This window comes from Cetorhinus maximus, chromosome 11, assembly GCF_964194155.1.
Source record: "Cetorhinus maximus chromosome 11, sCetMax3.hap1.1, whole genome shotgun sequence".
NCBI classification, from domain to species: Eukaryota; Metazoa; Chordata; class Chondrichthyes; order Lamniformes; family Cetorhinidae; genus Cetorhinus; species Cetorhinus maximus.
Genome location: NC_135889.1, coordinates 124,437,724 through 124,459,505, shown reverse-complemented (window position 1 = coordinate 124,459,505; position 21,782 = coordinate 124,437,724). Strand labels below are relative to the sequence as shown.

The 21,782-nt window shown below is 43.3% G+C and overlaps 1 protein-coding gene and 1 non-coding gene across 3 annotated transcripts in view; both read right to left on the bottom strand.

Moving 5' to 3' along the window:
* Positions 1-2,068: 2,068 nt before the first annotated feature.
* Positions 2,069-21,782, bottom strand: part of LOC144686906 (desmin-like) — a 154,898-nt gene continuing 135,184 nt past the window's right edge. For both annotated transcript variants that reach the window (XM_078552739.1, XM_078552740.1), the window contains 3 exons: positions 17,734-17,768; positions 14,920-14,987; positions 2,069-2,255 (listed from right to left, as the gene is read on the bottom strand). In XM_078552739.1, the coding sequence (XP_078408865.1) occupies positions 2,220-2,255; positions 14,920-14,987; positions 17,734-17,768 (139 nt within the window). In that variant the 3' untranslated portion in view covers positions 2,069-2,219. The remainder of the gene's footprint in view (positions 2,256-14,919; positions 14,988-17,733; positions 17,769-21,782) is intronic.
* On the bottom strand, positions 3,750-3,987 carry LOC144687014 (small nucleolar RNA SNORA53). The gene has a single exon (XR_013578046.1). It is a non-coding gene; the product is annotated as a small nucleolar RNA SNORA53 (small nucleolar RNA).

Below are 21,782 nucleotides of genomic sequence, written 5' to 3'. Positions count from 1 at the left end.
CCTGTTGCACGCCGCATCAATCTTTTCCATAATGTTACGTAAACCTGCAATCACACCTATTTCCAGTGGTGGGCTGTAGAGTTCCAGTTTTGGATCTCCCAGCTCCTTAACAAAGAAATTCCACTGCTAAAACCAATTCTACTTTGCTTCAAAATTGCTGTACATTTTGTTATTTAACTATACATATAAAATGAAAGTATATCAAAATAATGACAGAATAAATGACTTTAAAGTGAAGACAGAATTATATCTGTGTACTCTGGTCCAATAGCCCCAAGCACTCCGACTATATTTAATTTCTTTTTCTAAAAATGTGGGTAAAACATGTAAATCTGCCCATCCCTGGTTGTGCTGTGCCTTTTTCTTAAATTGCTGTGGTTCTTGTGGTGATGGTGTCCCCAAATTGATGTCAGGTAGGGAATTCCATGAGCAATGGTGATACATGTCCAAATCAGGATGGCTGTGACTTATTTGGGGTGGCAGTGGAAGGGGGGGGGGGGGGGGGGGAGAGAAAGATGAAGGTCATGGCGCTACCACAATATTACTGCTCTTGCCCTTCTTGGTGGTACAGAGAGTATAGGTGAGAGGGACTATGTTGAAGTGACCCTGGTGCATTGCTGCAATACATCCTGTTGATGATACATGTCCACAACCACAGTTAGTGGTGGAGGAGGCGATTACTGAGTTCAGTGGCAGGGGCACTAGACAAGTGAATTGCTCTTTCTGGATGGTGTTGAGCTTTTTGAGTTGTTGCCGTTGCAAATATTCATACAAGTGGTGAGCACTTGTCTATTACACTCCTGAAGAATCTTTGAAATGGTGGAGACCTAAAGGGAACAGGAAGTGAGCTGCAGATCACCAGCTTTGCTCTTGTAACCAAAGTGTAGCTATGGTTAATCCGCTGAAGCTTCTGGTCAATGGTGACACCGAAGATGTTGGCGTTACAAACTCAGCAATAGTGGTGAAGTTGTAGGTAAAGGTGGTTGGTAGCTCTCTTTTTGGAGACACTTGTTACGAAGCATGAGTATTATCAGCTACTTATTGGCCTGTCCGAACGCTGTTGAGGCCCTGATGTTGGTTGCCATGGGTGGCTTCATCATCAGAAGAATAAGGAATGGAGCTGAACACTGTGGACAGCATAGTTATCCTGTGTTTTTCATTATTTCTGAAATTATCTATCTGGAGATATATTTCACCCCTTATCCAATTACTTCTTGCACTATCCAGAAATTGCCAATGTGGGCTTTTGTCAAAATATTTCTCATGCCAGTAACAGTTTCAAAATACACCAATAGGTTGGTTAGGTGTATTTCCATTTCCTGAATCCCTGCTGTCTCTGCTTTGACAAGTTATGGTTTTCAACAGATTAAAGTTGTTTCTACAACTGAAGTGTATTGGCTTTAACTTAATTAAGAAGGTTATGTGAGCTACTTTCTTATCCTGTAAAATGTTTCCCTAATTTAATAAATACTAAGACAGTGGAAGATTGAAAAACATACAAAATGCTTCCAGGTTTTCAATTTGATGATTCCCTGCTGCTTGTAGTGAACCCAGCCATTTAAAATGTAAGTCTCTCTCTCTTGGCCCTTAGTAATGTGGATGTGGGGGATACATGCAACCTGAAATCCAGTATTGCTCAGGCACAAATGATGGAAAAATGGCCACATGCACCCACCTCATTACTAGTGAAAAGTTATGCAGACAGGAACTGGGATTTCTGGGTCCTGCCTGCTGAAGTTACGCTATTTTTGTCTCACCACGGACAGAAATTTTGGAACTTTAATTTTTGTGTTTCACATGAGTTGTCCCTTACAATAAATATACAATCCCCAAGAAACTGTCTTAAAAATTGTGAGTGTGTTTCTAATAAACACAAAAAACAAAGCTTGGAAGTCACTACCATTAAATGAAAATGAATTTCTCAGTCAATCAGCACTTGAAATTAGTTCTGTTGAAGAGTCATATGGACTCGAAATGTTAACTGTGTTCCTCTCCGCAGATGCTGTCAGGCCTGCTGAGTTTTTCCAGGTATTTTTGTTTTGAAATTAGTGTGCCTGATATCAGATTTGGTGGCGATTAACTCACATTTATTCAAGTAATTTAATAGTGAAACATGTGAATTTTCTGGTGATGTATTTGAGATTAGAGCACTTTTTATACAATGTAACTGTGAATCTATGAAAGGCACTCAGATCTGCTTGCCATTCCATTTTCTACTGTTAATCTTGATCAAGGGCACACAAGTCTTCATTTTCCTGCAAGAAACAGAATTAGCATAAAGGAATTATAATTAATTGTGAACAATTTTATGAAAGCATATTCTCACCAAGGAGCCCCATCTATCCTGGGAACTGTAGGTGAGCCCCCCATGAGTTTTTTATCCAAATAAATCTTAAATAATCATTCATGGATTGCATTGCCATTTATAATTCTGTGGCTTACCAGTGACTCAGTAATAAATGGATATAATCCTCAACGATAGTGAGTTTTTTTTTTAGTTAATTTTCTCTAAATAAATATCTGCACAGCTTCTGAGTCCTGTTCAAATAAGCTCAGCATCAAAACCCAGGGCCGGGATTTTCTGGTCCCGTCAGAAATTCCTGCTGACATTCAACGGATGCCAAATTTTCCATCTTGCCTGCCACGGGTCCCACTCATCCTGGCCCAAGGCTACTCCATCACCAAGTGCTTCATAACGTTGCCTGCCCACATCTCTTCCTCATCCATGCCTTTATCAGTTTACACTACACAGACTATCCAATCAATCCTCTCCTTGTCAGCCTTCTGAGCTTTACACAAACTCCAACTGATCTAGAACATTGTTGCTCATATCTATATTAGATCTTGAATCCTAAAGTCCCATACTCACTGACTTCTGCTGGCTTCCATTCCATCAATAATTTAGTTTAAAAATCTCAATATAAATCCCTCCTTCACAACAACAACAACTTGTATTTATATAGCATTCTTAATGTAAAAAAAAATGTCCCAAGGTGTATCAGAGTAGTGTTAGAATGCAAAATTTGATATTGAGACACACAAAGTGATATTGGGGCAGATGACCAAAAAGTTGGTCAGAGAAATAAGTTTTAAGGATTATCATTGAAGGAGGAGAGAGAGGTAGTAGAGAGGTTTAGGGAGGGAATTACAGCGATTAGGGCCCAGGTAGCTGAAGGCACAGCCTCTAATAGTGGAGTGATTAAAATTGAGCATGCTCAAGAAGCCAGAATTAGTTGGATGAGTGCAGAAACCTTGGAAGGTTGTAGGGCTGGAGAAGATTGCAGAGATAAGGAGGGGTGAAGTCATGGAAGGATTTGAAACAAGGATGAGAATTTTAAAATGAGGCGTTGCTTAACTGGGAGCTAATGTAGGTTAGCAAGCATAAGGGTGACAGGTGAGCAAGACTTGGTGTGAGCAATGACATGGGCATCAGAGTTTTGAATGATCTTAAGTTTACATAGGGTAGAAAATGGGATGCTGGCCAGGGTGCACTGGAATAGTTAAGTCAAAAGGCAACAAAGGCATGGATGAGGGTTTCGCAGCAGATGAGCTGAGGCAGGGGAAGAGCTGGGTTATGTTACAGAGGTTGAAATAGGTGGTCTTAGTGATGGCGTGGATATGTGGTTGGAAGCCGGGTTCAGGATCAAATGTGACACCGAGGTTGTGAACTATCTCAAACAGTTGCCAGGGAGGGAGACAGAGTTGACAGCTAGGAAATGCAATATTTAAACCAGATGGATTTTGATAAACGTATTCACACAGCAGCAAAGTCCTGATGGCAGCAATAGCCTGGAGTAACAGGTTGTTCACATCAGAACTGAGGGGCTACCGTGCAGGTATATTACTTTAACATGCCAATGACTCAAGTACCTTTGACTGTACAACCACAAGTTGATGAATGTCACCTGCCAGCCCACTGGAGAACCCAACACCAGGGTGCAGAGATCTACCAGCAAGGCAGAACAGATACATCCTAAAGAGTTTGTAGTGGGGATCAAAGACAATGGCTTTGGTCTTCTCAATATTTAAGTGGAGGAAATTTCTGCTCATCCAGCTTTTGTTGTCAGATTAGCAGTCTGATAACTTTGAGACAATGGAGGAGCTGAGAGAACTGGTGGTGAGGTAGAGCTGGGTGTCATCAGCTTGCATGTGAAAACTTTTTGATGATGTCATTAAGGAGCAGCATGTAGCTGAGAAACAGGAGGAGGCCAAGATTAGATCCTTGGAGGGTACCAGAGATAACATTGTGTGAGTGGGAAGATAGCTCTAACTTCATTTCAATCTATCTCTACTATCTTCTCCAAATCTGTCCATTTGAGAGGACAGACAGTTTTTTAAAAACAAAAAACAAAAACAAAATACTACAGATGCTGGACATCTGAAATAAAAACAGCCCCAGTTATATAGTCGGCCAGGACACTAATCCCAGCCCGGTTTAAGTGGAACCCATCTTATTGGGACAGCTACTCATTCCTGAGTACTGGTGCCAGTGCCACATGGATCAGGTAATAATCCAGAGATTATTATCTTTGATGTTCTGCATTTTAATTTGGACCCTAACTCCTCAAATTCTCTCAGCAGAACATCGTTCCTAGTTCTACCAATGTTGTTGATTCCTATATAGATCACTGCAACTGGCTCCTCCCCCTCCAAGTTTATCTCCAGCTGCAAGATGTCCTTAATCCATCAGGTAGGTAACACAGGACACAAGAAATAGGAGCAGGAGTAGACCCCCATGGCCCTTTGAGCCTGCTCCGCCATTGAATACGATCATGGCGGATCTTGGGTTTCAACTCCACCTCCTTGCCCGCTCGCCATATCTCTTGATTCCTGGAAACAATCTCTCAGCCTCTAGCCTGTCAAGCCCCTTTAGAATCTTGTACGTTTCAATGAGATCGCCTCTCAATCTTCCAAACTCCAGAGAAAATAGATCCAATTTGCTCAGCCTCCCATCATATGATAAACCCTTCATCCTGGGGACCTTTGCTGTATCCAATGCAAGTATATACTTTCTTAAATGTGGAGACCAAAACTGTACAAAGTATTCCAGATGTGGTCTCACCAAACCCAGTACAATTCTAGCAGGACTTCTTTATTCCTGTACACTAATCCTCTTGCAATAAAGGCTTACATGCCATTTGCCTTCCTAGTTGCTTACTGTACCTGTATGTTAACTTTTTGCATTCCCTGTGTGGGCACTCCCAAGTCTCTTTGAACATCCACACTCACAAGTTTCTCACCTTTTAAAAAATATTCTGCTTTTCTGTTGTTTTGACAAAAGTGAATAAATTCACACACATTATAATCCATCTGCCATCTTGTTGTCCACTCACTTAACCTCTATATCTTGTGTCCTCCCCACAGCTTACCTTTCCACCTAGCTTGATATCGTCAGCAATATTAGATACATTACTCTCTGTCTCTTCATAGAAGGTTTACAGCACAGAAAGAGGCCACTTGGTCCATTGTGACTGCGTGGCTGAAGAACGAGCCACCCAGCCTAATCCCACTTTCTAGCATTTAGTCCGTTGCCCTGCAGGTTACAGCACTAGAGGTGCATATCCAAACACCTTTTAAATGAGTTGAGGGTTTCTGCCTCTACTACTCTTTCAGGCAGTGAGGTCCAGACCCCCACAACCCTCTGGGTGAAAACATTTTTCCTCATCGCCCCTCTAATCTTTCTACCAATCGCTTTAAATCTATGCCCCCTAGTCACTGACCACTCTGCTGTGGTATATAGGCCTTTCCTATCCACTCTATCCAGGCCCCTCACAATTTTGTTCATCTCAAACAAATCTTCCTTCATCCTCCTCTGTTCCAAGCAGAACAACTCCAGCCTATCCAATCGTTCCTCATAGCTTCAATTTTCCAGCCCTGGCAACATCCATGTAAATCTACTCTCTAATGCAATTTCAGCCTTTCTGTAATGAGGTGACCAGAACTGTACACAGGATACAAGTTGTCACCTAATTAATATTTTATATAGTTCCAGCATAAACTCCCTGCTCTTATATTCTATGCCTCAGCTAATATAAGAAAGGGATTCCATATGCCTCCATAACCACTTTATCAAAGTGTCCTGTTACCTTCAGGGATCTGTGGACATTCATCCCAAGGCCCCTCACTTGCTCTACACCTCTTAGTATACTTCCATTTAATGTGCAATCCTTTCCCTTGTTTGACTTTCTCAAATACATCACCTCACACTTCTCTGTGTTGAATACCATGCCACTTTTCTGCCCAGCTGACCAGTCCATTGATATCTTCCTACAGTCTACAGCTTCCCTCCTTGCTTTCAGCTGCGTGGCCAATTTTTTGTGTTGTCTGCAAACTTCTTATGATTCCCCTTACATTTACATCCGTTATACTCCATCTGCCAAATTTTTGCCCACTCACTTAACCTGTCTGTATCCCTTTGCAGACTCTCTACCTCTTGACAACTTAATTTCCTACCTATCTTGGCGTCATCAGCAAATTTAGATATCATATATTCGGTCCCTTCATCCAGGTCATTGATATAGGGCTGGGTTTTCTGGCTCTGCCTATGGTGGGCATCATGGCAAATGGGGTGGAAAATATCACGAGGTCAGAAAAATGAGTTTACCGCTGTTGTAAAAGCAGTCCAGGATCGTCCGCTCCAGATGTCAATAGCGGGCTGCGTTTCCTGGCATGGCATGCCAGGAATGTCATTTTAATACATTTGCCTCTCATTGTAATGGTTGCTTGCTGGAATTGTACCCCCCACACTGGATCAAGAAGGCATGTCGGCATCAACTTGTTTTACAACGGTATAGAAGTGACGTGCACCTGGCAGCCTGCACTTCATTCATCACAAGTTCTTCAAGGTCCGTTCCCCTACCTTGCATTGCGCAGCGCTCACGGCAACTCAGACTCAGTGCCAGGCTTCGTAAGCAGCACCACAACGCTTTCAGGTGGGTGTCAGAGGTAAATCTCTACCTACCAGACCAGTGGCAAGGCTTTTAGTGTGCTGGGGATTAAGGCCTCCACCGTGGAAGGTGGGTACTAGCCTGATGCAAGGGAAGGGCTGCAGGGTAAGGCCTCCACTGGGGGGTAAGAGTGGACAAGGTTGCACGCAGACACATGACTGGGGTGGGGGCATGGTGGTGGGGAAGCATCTTTAGTGCCAGGATGGGGAGAGAGATAGTTACAGAATGACATATGTGACTTTGGGCCAGAACGGGAGGATTGCTGAGTGAAGAAGTGCTTGAATGTTGAGTTTGCAAAGATTGTCCTTGCCCTGGTCCAGGCAGGGGGAGGGCATGTCAGTCCAATCTCAGTCATGCCCAGGATAGTGGGGGTGGGGGGCGGTGGTGGTGGTTCCTGGCATCATACTGCCGCAGATGGAACACTCAGTTGGGGGCAGCATCTGCAGCCTTTATATGGGGAAAAGGTATTGTGGGGGCATTTGAGGTTGTTGGAAGTGGGGGTTGGGGTATATGTCGGACAAGTGTCCTCAAGATGGGGAGAGGTGAGGTCCACATGGGGCATCGGCACATCTACCTCAACACGTTCTTGGGGTAACAAAGGGTATATCCACCACAATTACAATGGGATCAAGGAATACAGGGGGAGCATTGAGATATTCTTGAAGGGAGCGAAACTTGAATATTAGGCTCCTGCTGGACGATGGGAGGGATATTTCCACACTCACAAGGGTGAGTCCAAGCTGGTCAGGTTGAGACACCTCAAAACCACCACCTTCCGACCTGTAGCGATGGCGCAGTACAACATTAAAATGGGGAGATACTTGGCTGGTGAGGGCTCTGAGAGCCCACTGAATGGCAGATGCAGGCACAGGGGGGCCAATTAAAGGGGCACCCACCTGAACAGTGCATTCCCAAATGAGGAGAAGTGCACAGCTGAAACATGTTAGGAGCCATTCAATGACTGTGCAGGGAATCAGGAAAGTGAAGCTATGATGTGCATTCATGCAAGGCTAATCCCGCAAAGTGGCACTAATCAATCTTCAGAAATTCCCCAGAGCGATAATGAACTCTAGAGCAATTGGGCAACTGGAGAAGCTTCAGATATGTGTTACCATCATGGTGCTAGCAGCTTCACAGAAGAGAAGCCGCCAGCCCTCCTCAAATAATCTCAGTTCCTGACTAAACATTTTCCCTCATGTGTATTCCAAAGAGTGTGGTATTAGAGTGCAGTGAATGAAGATCCAAGCGCCTGGGCCGAGAGCAGCACATCCAAGCACCTGCCCAAAGTAATCTCATAGCAGTTGGTCATGTAAAGTCGGCGGGGATGGGGGGAAGGCACACCTTGAAACAAACGCTGTGCTGGCCTGGATTTTTGGGGTGATTAGTTTCTGACACTGGAATTAAGCCCTTGAACCCACATTCACTGCCGAGTCATTGACAGAAATAGGACCTTTGCAGGCTGATGCTGACTCATGTCTGTTTCTCCTTGATGCTGCAGAGAGGAGGCCATTAGGGAGATGGCTTTATTGCTGCCTGCATAATCACAAACAGGCAGGAGAGAAGACGACAACTGCGATGGAGGTGCCAGGCTCACCGAAGGGAGGAGCTAAACCCTTAGGATCAAGGGGTAGCAGGGCCCTCTCTGGACGCAGAGCATGAGGCTCAGAGAGACATTGTGCTTGGGTGGCTTGAAAGACCAAGGGTGTACAGAATTTGCATGTCTTATCTGCAGATGAGTGAGAGACAGTGTCGCTGATGCCTCCGCATGTGACTCAAATTTGCCACATACTCCAGGAACTGGCATCACAGGGACTGGGAGGCCATCCATTGTCACTGGCTGTGAAAGAAACCGCTGCACTGAACTTATACGCAAGTGGCTCCTTCCAAGGCTCTAATGGTGATCTCTGAAGCATCCACTCACAAATGCATACATGAGGTGACCGATGCTCTTTTTGCCAAGGCCCGCAATTACATCCACTTCGACAGAGATCAAGCAAGCAGGACACCAAAGCAGTGGGCTTTGCAGTGATTTCCGGATTCCCACAGGTGCAGAATGCCATTGACTGCACTCATGTGACTATTAAAGCTCCTTGGGACAGGCACTCCAACACACAAACAGAAAATGCTTCCATTCGATCAATGTACAGCTGGTCTGCGAGCATAGGAAACTTATCATGCAGGTTTGCGCCAGATACCCAGGAAGTGTCCACGACTCATACATCTTGAGTAGATCGCAGATCCTAGAAATTTAAGGGACTACACAGGACCTAGGGTTGGCTCCTCAGTGACAAGGATATTCACAAAGGACGTGGCTGATGACACCCATGCAGCAGCACAGAATCCTGCAGTGAGAAGGTACAATGATGCTCATGCCGCTACCCAAGCATTGGTGGAGCAGACCATAGGCATCTTACAGATGCAATTCCGATGCCTGGACAGACCTGGCGAAGCACTCCAGTACAGTCCCCAGACCGTCTCATGGATTATCGTGGCTTGCTGTGCGCTGCACAACCTGGCACTGCAAAGAGGGAAGGACTTGCCAGATGCTGACATGGAGAAGCTGGACGTCTCCTCCGATGAGGAAGGCATCGAAGGAGGTGAGGGCATTGAGTTTGCAGAAGTTGAGGCTGCAGGGAAAGAGGCCATAGCATGGGCCAGATGAGGCAGGCATGTGTGTGGGGGCCTTATAGCCACCAGATTCCACAAGGGGGATGGCGAGTTGCAGTGAGCACCCTCTTGGACAAGTGCCCTCCATCATGGGCCAACATTAACACCAGTGTTGCTATTCCTCTCATTTCAACTATGCACTTTAATATTAGAGTGAATAACTACACATCAGGGTCACATTGTCCTGATCGTTTGAAAGATGATGAAGCCTTGGGAGCATGTGTCCTTACTTAGATGAGGTGCTAACTGGAGGAGGGAGTCCCGGCATCAGACATCAGAAGATATTGTCTCTTTCAAGTGTTTCTCCAGCATTCCAGTCGCAATGGCAACCTAAAAGAACCAGGAGCTGTTCCACTATCCTCAGTGGCTCGTAGTTGTCTGCCTTCAATGTGACAAACCTCCTCAAGGAGATCCATCTTCAGCAACAGGGCAACGGATTCTGTGTAAGCTCGATGGTGAAACTATTATGTAATACTTGGGCCAAAGCAGCCGAGGACGTTCCACGGGTGTGCATCTAATCAGAGATGGCTCAGTTCTGTGTCACCTTCTTCTCTATCACATTAACATCCGGCACTCTCAGTTAGGAATGCTGGCCTGCTTTTATCCTCACCTTACTACACATATGGACCGCCTGAAGATGACAACGTTCAACCACTTGCATGCAAGACATTAAAATGCCTCCTCTTTAAGACACACATTGTACCTTCATGGCCAGTCCTGGCCCTTGCGAACTTCAAAATTCTCAGAGGCCATGAGGCCCTCAAGATGACAAGTCGTTCCTAGTAAGGAGCAGACTTCAGTACATCCTCGCTCCTATCCCACCGCTCCCTTCAGCATTGTCTAAAGCTAAGATGTGCAGTTCCAGAGCATGCTCAAAGGCTCTGTAGACTGCCAAAAGTCATCATTTGCAATTAGCAGCACACGTCTCAACGCTGCTAAGGTGATGGGATGCACAGCGCTGCATCCCAACATTGTGACAAGTGCCTTGAGGCCACAATACAGACAATTACAGTTTGAGAAACGATCAAGGTTGTAGATTTGAGTGCCAGGGCAATAATGTGGCTCAGAGGGGCAGAGCTTCAGCATCTTGAGGTGGCAAGGTGCCCTCACTTATTGCTGACCATGCAGTTGTACACTTGGAAAGTTGGAAACGTGGTTGGCAGACAGGAGCTCTGAATAGCAATATTTGCGCTGTGAGGGGGTGCACCATAGTATCACACCCGATTGACAGCAACACAGCTCATCATGAAAAGGAGGTATATACACAAGAGGAAATGTGAAATATTTACATTTGTGAATATTATTGCATGTGGTGAACACTTGTGCCACTGTTGTGCTCCTAAATTTTTTTTTTTTTACTTTCCTAACCCTACCGCTACGTCTGGGTGCATCCCTGACATTGGCAGCGGAGCTGGAGACAGCCTGCTACGCCCTGTTGTCTGTGATGACTTTTGCAGGCATCTTCTGGAGGGCCGAGACCTGGAGGTCCCCGGCTTGCTTTGAGTGTCCTGCTGTGGGGTAGGTGAACCCTTCTCGGCCTGTGGAGCTGGAGGTGATGGGGTCACAGAAAGCGGGGATTGGGATCAGCTGGGCATTCCTGGAGTCACCTGGGTGGATGGCTCCGGTGTGTCCATCTGCTGATTTCCACACCTGCCACCGCATTTAATGTACTAATAGGAAAATCCCGTCCATAGCTTGAAAAAAGTTGAGGACCCAGCACTGATCCCTGTGGCATAGCCACAGCTTACAAGTTCCAGCTTACCAATATGAAATAGCCCCATTTATCCTGCTCTCTGCTTCTTGTTAGCTAACTGATGCTTTATCCATGCTAATATATTACCCCCTACACCATGTGCTCTTAGTTTGTGTAGTAACTTTTGGTGTGGCACCTTATCAAAAGTGTACCTTATCAAAATTGGAAATCCAAGTATACCACATCTACCAGTTCCCCTTTATCCGCCTTAAATGTTGCTTTGTCAAAAACTCTGATGCATTAGTTAAACATGAATTCCCTTTCACAAAGCCATGTTAGCTCTGCAGGGTCGTATTGTGATTTTTTAAGTATCCTGCTATAACCTTCTTAATAATGGATTCCAGCACATTCCCTGTGGCAGATGTTAGGCTAACTGACCTCTAGCACTTCCTTGATAGTTTCCAGCATTTTCCCAACAACTGATGTTCGGCTAACTGGCATGTAGTTCACTGTTTTCTCTCTCCCTCCTTTCCTGAAAAGCGGGGTAACATCTGCCAACTTGCACATTTTAGTGCCTTAAATTTTTCCAAATCCTTTTCTCCGTTGATATTAATTTCCCTAATTTTCTCAATCTTCTTAGCCCCTAGATTACCGTCTATTTCTGGTATGAAACTTGTGTCTTCTACTGTGAAGACAGATACAAAATATTTGTTCAATGCCCCTGCCATTTTCTCATTCCCAATGATAATTTCTCCCGTCTCTGATTCTAAAGGACCAACATTAACTTTAGCTACTCTCTTCCTTTTTATATACTTATAAAAGCTCTTACAATCTGTTTTTATATTACTGGCAGGTTTACTCTCATATTCTGTTTTTTCCCTTATATCAACTTCTTGGTTTCCCTTTGCTGGTTTCTAAAACACTCCCAATCCTCAGACTTGTTACTGTTTTTTGCAACATTGTAAGCCTCTTATTTTAATCTAATAGTTAACTTCCTGAATGAGCCATGGATGGGTCTTTCTTGCTGAGATTTTATTTTTCAATGGAATGTATTTTTGCTGGATATTTTGAATTGTTTCTTTAAATGTTTCCTGCTGTTCAATTACAGCCATACCTTTTAGCCTACTTACCCTAGTTTACCTTAGTCAGTTAATGCTGGCCCAGCCAGTGAAGTCCACATCCCATAAATGACTGAAAAAAACCTCCAAAGCTGAAGGGTTGGGGAAAATATGCCACCATTTATAAAGGGGAAATCATAAATCAAAAATGCCTTTCTGTTTATGGATGGTAGCGAGTGGAGAAATCAGGGCTATTAAAATTAATCCCTGTCCTGTCCGTAACAATCCATGTACTTCTGGGGTAGAGAATTCCAAAGACTTACAACCCTATGATTAAAAAACTTCTCATCTTAGCCCAAAATGGCTTACTCTTTATCCTGAGACCAATGTTCCCTTTAAGCTATATGGCTGAGCCCAAAAGTTCCAGCGCAGGCTGCACAAAAGGCAGCTCCTTTAGCTTACCATGAGTGTCTAGCTGCACAAAAAAAAATTAAAGGGTATGTTGCCTGGCACAATGATTCCTCGATCTAGATGCTCTAGTCAATGAAAGCAGCATTTCGGCATCTACCTTGTCAAACTCTCAAAGAATTTTAAATGTTTCAGTGAGACCACCCCTGGTATTCTGCGAAATGAGCACATTCTGCTCTATATCTCATAGGACAACCTTATCATCCCCAGAATCAATCTAGTAACTGTTCTTTACACCCTCTCTAAGGCTAGTATATTGTTCCTTCGGTAACGAGGCAAAAACAGTATACAGTACTCTAAGTGTGGTCTCACTGAAGCCTTATGTTATTGGAGCAAGGCTTCCTTATTCTTACACTGTGACCCCCTTCCAATAAAAGCTAACATACCATTTTCCTTCCTATTTTCTTACTGTACCTGCATGTTAACTTCCTGTGATTCATGTACAAGGACACCTAAATCCCCCTGAATACTAACATTAACTAGTCCCACATTTAAAAAAAATCTGTGTTTCAATTTTTCCCACCAAACTGGATAATTTTATGCTTCCCCACATCATAGTCCATCTACCACCTGCTTCCCCAATCATTTAACTTATCTTTATTCATTTGCAGTCACTTTGTGTCCTCCTCACAGCTTACTTTCCACCCCATTTTCTATCGTCAACAAACTTGGAAATGTTACACTTGGTACCCTCAACTAAATCAAAGGATGGGACTTGCCACTGACCTCAAAAAAGTTGCCCACAGAGATTTAGCAGGCTCCAGAGTATTAATTTTTTTCTATTCTGGCAATACTTTGAATTTAGTATCTATGGTGTCTTGCAACAGTACAGGCAGCAGGCAAGCTAATCAGCCAATTAAATTGAAGAAATCTCATGGACAGAAAAGCAAGTAGTAAAAGGTTTGTGATTATAGACCACTTTTTAATCATTGTACATAAATATGAATTAAAGATTGGGACATACACATGGGATTAAAATAGAAGATGAAATATCATAAATAAACATTAAAAATATTATTTTAAAAAATCTGGGATGTTTAAACACTATTTTGAGTCTGCATGCATATAACATTAATTTTCATGGCTAGAGAGTTGTTCATCAATAATTATGACTTAGTATGACATTAGAAACTCAGTTACACCTCATCCAACAAGACTTAATATTTTCAATGTTTTTTTACAGCAAGAATAGTGCATAAAAAGTTGAAGTTCAGATTGGATAAGTTGGGATTATTTTCCTTAGAACAAAGAAGGCTGAGAGGTGACTTGATTGAGGTGTACAAAATTATGAGGGGAATAGATAGAGTGGACAGGATAAAATTGTTTCCCTTGATGGAGAATTCTAGAACCAGGGGACATAGATTCAAGATAAGTGGCAGAAGGTGTAGGGGGGACATGATGAAGAACTTTTTTTACGCAGAGGGTAGTGGATGTCTGGAATTCGCTGCCGAAGTTGGTGGTAGAGGCAGAAACTCTAAACTCTTTTAAAAAGTACCTGGATCTGCACCTAAAATGCTATAAGCTGCAGGGCTATGGGTCGGGTGCAGGAAGGTGGGATTAGAAAGGGCACCTGGGTGTCCTCGGGCTGGCATGCACAAGATGGACCGAATGGCCTCCTTCTGTGCTGTAACTTTCTATGGTTCTCCCCTCACACCAGAAAACCTTTATAAATTCTTGATGTGGCTGCAATCTATCCCCTGACTATACTGTCCCCTATCACTACCGCAATCCTTTTCACTCTCAGCAATTGAATGGCATACTGCACCATGGTTAGTTTGCTTATCTGCCCTGTAGTCCTTGTTCTCATTCACACAGATAACAAGTATCTCGTATCCGTTGGTCAAAGTCAAGGGCTGAGGCATCTCCATCACTACATGCTGATCCCCATACCTGACTGACCTGCAGTCACACCCTCCAGTCCTGACCATTGACCAATTCTAAACTTCTACTTCGCTAAGATGTGACTGCATCCTGGAACAAAGTGTCCAGGTAACTCTCCACTTCATTGATGTCCTGCAATGTCTGCAGCTTGGAATGCAGTTCAGCAACTCTGAGTTGAAGTTGCTCTACAATTTTAATTTCTCACCTCAGATTCCTTGTCTTCATCAGATGACGACATTATGCATGTCTCAGTCGTGTCTCTAGGCTCAGCTTCTAAAAAGTAACAATTATTCACTACATTATTCATGAAATCAAATTTACTTTTGGTTTTAGAAATGCTTATTTTGTATTTGGATTTAGAATTCAGACAGCAATCTTTAGCATGAATCGCTCCTTCTGGATTTTAAAAGTACCTACCTGGTAGAACAAGCTTGATATTATGTTTGTGATCATTCAGTGTCTTTACTGACTCAGCAAGTTCTGGAGTGGAAAATCTGATACTCTACTATCCACTGCGTGAACTGAAAATTCATGGTGAAATGATTATTGGCACCCGTTACTGGCATCCAGGTCAAAAGGCTTGTTAAGATGAAGAATACTGTGAACAAATTAAAAAGAACTAGAGGACAAGGTAACATTTGTATAATGGGACCTTTTGAATACCTAACCATTGAGTCGTCTGATGGGAAGGTTACCAAGTCTCAAAGGATGCAAAACAGCAATATTTACTGAGCATGCTCGGGGAATACTAATTGATGTGATTTAGTCTTTAGCAGTGCTTCTGGGACGATGTCTAATCTGGAGCATCTGACCAACAGTGAGGACACTACACCAGATTTTAATTGTCCAGACAAATTACTGCTGCAGATAATTTGTATTGGTTCCAGATTTCAGAAAGATTCAATTTACAAGAATGAGATTGGTAGAGTGGGAAGTGGTACTAGACCAGAATGATTTATATTCATGAATGGAAACATTTTCTATGTTCCTTGGATCAAGAGGAGGGCACAGGGTGAAGTGAAACCAAATTGATTAGATTGTGAAGTTTATCGGCAAATTAATCTCAAGAGGAAAAGGTATACTGAATATAATAATATATAATGATAGTAACTGTGAATAGGGGAAATATTAAATGTAAACCAGCACTGTGAATTAGTGCATTAATGATGATAAATAGATTTTCATTTAGGCCAGAAGCCAGTAAGTAATTGAAAACCACATAAATCCTTTGAGCAGGATAGGACAGTTTTAAGATACAATATGCCTGAGGTGTTCAGTGGATATTTTGCATTTGCTTCACAAATGAAGATATTGCTATGGTGTCAGTAGTGTCACACAAGTGTACCCCTAAAATTGATTCTACAGAGATGAATACTGAAATGGTCTTGGCTAGGGTCAAGACTATCCAGGCCAGGAACAGGTTCCCTAATTTTAACAATCCCTAATCTCTCAACTCCTCATACCAGTGGAAAGCGCCTTGAGCGCCCACCCTAATGGAGAGACTGCAAATTGTGGCTTTGGTTCCCTTCCTACCCAGAAACATTTGAATCCCATGTCCATCAGCCCCCTTTATAAAGAGCCTAGGAAAAAAATGGGGCGGGGGGCACAGGCCATGATCCTAAAGTGGACCCCATTTCCACTAATCATCAGCCCAGTATGCCTGTTTCTTTTGGGATGCTAACGAACATCCTGCCAGACCAAAGATGTGGTCTGAATGTCTCTACCCTGTCCACATTCCTCCTTCTCTCCTGACTTGGGGTAGGTGGAAGGTATACTTCCTGCACAGTTTTGCAGAAATTCTTGGCAAGGTCAGGACCTGGACTTGCTAGATCACAGGCTGGTTTAGTGATGGTCACACTCCTGTTGGGAGTTATGGCACATTTGTGACAAAAGTTCATGGATTTTCAGCTCCATGGTCTTGACCTTGGAGTTGAAGCAGTCCATGAGCTCTTCATGCTTACTATTGGAAATTTGGCTGGAAAGGATAGGAAACCTTGCGGAAAGAGCGAGGGAGTGGAGCTGTTTGAATAGCTTTTCAAAAAGCCAGCAAAGGCCAAATGGCCTCTTTTTGGGATACAAGATTCTATGATATGTTTGATGAGGCTGTTTGTTGTACTGAGTTATGGGTCAACTTTATTCTCCAAGAGAAGTAAGGTGATTTGACTATAGAGGGGATGGCATGGCAATGCTTGACAGGATTAAATCAGTTGTGTTATTGACCCCCTGTGATCCTTAGACTTTAAGGAGTAAAGGTGGAAGCTAACCAGAGGAATTAGCAGGGTGGATACAGTAGTAATTTGGTGAGAATAAGGGAACTAAAGGGAAAGACACTGAGCAAGTTAACAGCGGCACTGCTGTCATATCAACTGGAAGGCCAGAGGAATGGTAGTTCTAACTCAAGGCAGCTGCGGAAAGTTTTTCGCCAGAGTTGGAAGGCCAAAGTAATTGGGTTGGAAGGAGGGAAATGTGAGTGGTAAGGAAGTCAAGAAAATGCTTAGAGATAGCTTTATTGCTTCAGATGTAGCAGTGGCGAGGCAATAGCATCATTATCATCGTGAAGAGAAGACCTGAAGGTAGTAAGCATTTTAAATTAAATCTTGAGAATAAATTAGAGTAGGGAAAATGCATTAAGTTTGGATTTTAACATACTGAAGAGGAAGAAGAGAGGAAAGTTAAGAGCAAGTATCATAGATTTTACTGATATATCATCTTGAAAGAATCTGAACAAAAGGGACAAAGAACACTTTTTGTGGCAGGGAGTAAAATTTAAACTTACACATGGATTTGTAGGAAACACTGCAAGGAAGTGACCATGTGGTCAACATCCCTTCTCCTAAATGTCACCACCGTCAAACTGTCTTGGTGGGACACTATCCCATGCAAACTCCCCCCACCCCGTAACTTAACAGGCATCCCGGCTAATTCCAGAGATGTGTGTTCAATGCACAAGAGAAGTAAAAAAAGTAACATCATTCACAACATTAGTTTAATATCAAACTGACTTTAAAGTTATACGCACCTTTATCAGCTATAGAGGGCTGAGAAGTATAGTCCCTAGAAAGCAATAAAATACAGTCATTTTATTAAATGTGCTAACATGCCAGGTTACTGACTTCTGATTTAGCTTTTCTCATTCTTCAAACTGTTATCTTCCTTATAGGATGGGTAACTCTAGCAACCTATCAAGGAATCACAAAAGCAGTTTTACCTTTGAAAAGATTTTTCCATACTGGACGCATTTCCTTAAGTCACCCTCTCCCGGCCATCTTCATTTGTTGACCACAGGAGGGAGTGTAGCAGATGGGTAAGTAAAAACACGAGAACTGGAGTTTACTTTGTCTTTTTCAAAAAAACTTAGGTCAATAACCTTTACAAAAATTGCTCAATACATGACAACAATGTTAGAAAAAGAACATTTAAGAAAAAAAATAAAAACATTCCCCAACATAATTGAAGAAGATTTTTGTGACTGGTCAAGTTCAGCTATGACTACCTAATACACTTGTAGCACCTTTCGGTGTGTGTTATTTTTAGCCAGGCATTATATTCAATGGAAAATTTATCCCAATAATACTTTATAATGTTGATTACAGGGTATTTCTTTTTGACTGTCACAAGTAGAATTACTCATCTGCATGTGAGCATCAGGGATTAGATGTGCAGTGTCACAGTTCAGTTAAGTAAGATACTTAGGATGTGAATGACTGGCAAGACTGAACTAAGGCAAAACTAAAGCCATCTCTTCCTGAGGTCCCCAAATTCAAAGGCGCCAGTCTTCAAACATTTCAATTCACACCACGTGATATCAAGAAACAACAGAAGGCACTGGATACAGCACAGACTATGGGCCTTGACAACATCCTGGTTGGAGTACCAAGACTTGTGCTCCAGAACTAGCTGTTCCCTTAGCCAAGCTGTTCCAGTATAGTTACAACACTGACACCTACCTGACAATGTGGAAAATTTCCCAGTTATGTCTTGCCCACAACGATTCCAATCTGACCAATTACTGCCCCATCAATCTATTCTTAATCATGAGCAAAGTGATGGAAGGTGTTCTTGACAGTGCTATCAAGTGGTACTATTCAGCAATAACCTGCTTACGAATGTTTAGTTTCTACCAAGGCCACTCAGCTCCAGACCTCATTACAAGCTTGGTCCAAACATAGACAAAAGAGGTGAATACCAGAGGTGAGGTGAGAATTACTGCCCTAGATATCAAGGAAATATTTGATCGAACATAGCATCAAGGAGTTGTAGCAAAATTGAAGTCATAGCGATCAGGGTCAAAACTCTTCACAGTTTGGAGTCATACCTAGCATGAAGGAGAATGGTTTTGGTTGTTGGAGACCAATCATCTCAGTCCCAGGACATCGTTGCAGGAGTTCCTCAAGGTAGTGTCCTAGAACCAACCATCTTTAGCAGCTTCATCAATGACCTAACTGCCATCATAAGGTCAGAAGTGGGGATGTTCGCTGATGATTCAGCACCATTCGCAACTCCTCAGATACTGAAGCAGTCCATGTCCAAATGCAGCAAGACCTGGACAACAATCAGACTTGAAGTTGACAAGTGGCAAGTAACGTTCATGCCATTCAAGTGCCAGGCAACGACGATCTCCAATAAGAAAGATTCTAAACATCCCCCCATGACATTAAATAGCATTACCATTGCTGAAACCCCCACCATCAACATCCTGGGAGTTACCAAGGCCAGAAACCCAACTGGACTATACATAAGACCATAAGACCTAGGAGCAGAAATTAGGCCATTCGGTCCATCGAGTCTGCTCTGCCATTCAATCATGGCTGATAAGTTTCTCAACCCCATTCTCCCGCCTTCTCCCCGTAACCTTTGATCCCCTTACCAATCAAGAACCTATCTATCTTGGCCTTAAATACAATCAATGACCTGGCCTCCACAGCCTTCTGTGGCAATGAATTCCATACATTCACCACTCTCTGGCTAAAGAAGTTTCTCCTCATCTCTGTTCTAAAAGGTCTTCCCTTTACTCTGAGGCTGTGCCCTCGGGTCCTAGTCTCTCCTACTAATGGAAACATCTTCCCCATGTCCACTCTATCCAGGCCTTTCAGTATTCTGTAAGTTTCAATCAGATCCCCCCATATCCTTTTAAACTCCATCGAGTATAGACCCAGAGTCCTCAAACATTCCTCATATGTTAAGCCTTTCATTCCTGGGATCGTTCTCGTGAACCTCCTCTGGACCCTCTCCAGGGCCAGCACATCCTTCCTGAGATATGGGGCCCAAAATTGCTCACAATATTTTAAATGTGGTCTGACCAGAGCCTTATAGAGCCTCAGCAGCACATCCCTGCTTTTATATTCTTGTCCTCTCGAAATAAATGCCAACATTGCATTTGCCTTCCTAACTACCGACTCAACCTGCAAGTTAACCTTAAGAGAATCCTGGACTAGGACTCCCAAGTCCCTTTGCACAGATTTCTGAATTCTCTCCCCATTTAGAAAATAGTCTATGCCTCTATTCTTCCTTCCAAAGTGCATGATCTCACACTTCCCCACGTTGTATTCCATCTGCCACTTCTTTGCCCATTCTCCTAACCTGTCCAAATCCTTCTGCAGCCTCCCCGCCTCCTCAATACTACCTGTCCCTCCACTTATCTTTGTATCATCTGCAAACTTAGCCAGAATGCCCTCAGTTCCTTCATCTAGATCATTAATGTATAAACTGAAAAGTTGTGGTCCCAACACTGACCCCTGAGGAACTCAACTAGTCACCGGCCGCTGTCTTGAGAAGGACCCCCTTATCCCCACTCTCTGCCTACTGCCAGACAGCCAATCTTCTATCCATCTAGTACCTTGCCTCTAACACCATGGGCTCTTATCTTACTGAGCAGCCTCCTGTGCGGCACCTTGTCAAAGGCCTTCTGGAAGTCCAAGTAGATAACATCCATTGGCTCTCCTTTGTCTAACCTACTCGTTACCTCCTCAAAGAATTCTAACAGATTTGTCAGGCATGACCTCCCCTTGATGAAACCATGCTGATTTTGCCCTATTTTACCATGCACTTCCAAGTATTCTGAAATCTCATCCTTAATAATGGACTCTAAAATCTTACCAACCACCGAGGTCAGGCTAATCGGCCTGTAATTTCCCATCTTTTGCCTCACTCCCTTCTTAAACAGGGTGGGTTACATTAGCGATCTTCCAGTCCTCTGGGACCCTCCCTGACTCCAGTGATTCCTGAATGATCGCCACTAACCCCTCCACTATCTCTTTAGCTATCTCCTTCAGAACTCTGGGGTGTAATCCATCTGGTCCAGGTGATTTATCCACCTTCAGACCTTTCAGTTTTCCTAGCACCTTCTCCTTGGTAATGGCCACCATACTCACCTCGAGCGTCGAGGTGAGTCACCCCGACTCTCTTGAACTTTGGGGATGTTACTCGTGTCTTCCACTGTGAAGACTGACGCAAAGTACCTATTCAGTTCCCCCGCCATTTCTTTGTTCCCCACTACTACTTCTCCAGCGTCATTTTCCAGCGGCCCAATGTCCACTTTTGCCTCTCTCTTACCCTTTATATATCCAAAAAAACTCTTGCAATCTTCTTTTATATTACTGGCTAGTTTACCCTCATTTTTATTCTTCTCCCTCCTTATTTCTTTTTTAGTTGTCCTCTGTTGGTCTTTGTAGACTTCCCAATCCCCTGGTTTCCCACTGATTTTCGCCGCATTGTATGCTTTCTCTTTAGCTTTTATGCTGTCCCTGACTTCCCTTGTCAGCCATGGTTGCCTCATCCTCCCTTTAGTATGCTTCTTCTTCCTAGGAATGAATTTTTGCTGTGTCTCCCAAATTACTCCCAGAAACTCCTGCCATTACTGTTCCATTGTCTTTCCTGCTAGGCTCATCTCCCAGTCAATTCTGGCCAGCTCCTCCCTCATGCCTCTGTAGTTGCCTTTATTCAACTGTAATATCGTTACATCTGATTCCAGCTTTTTCCTCTCAAATTGCAGGGTAAATTCTATCATATTATGGTCACTTCCTCCTAAGGGTTTCTTCACCTTAAGCTCCCTTATCAAATCTGCCTCAT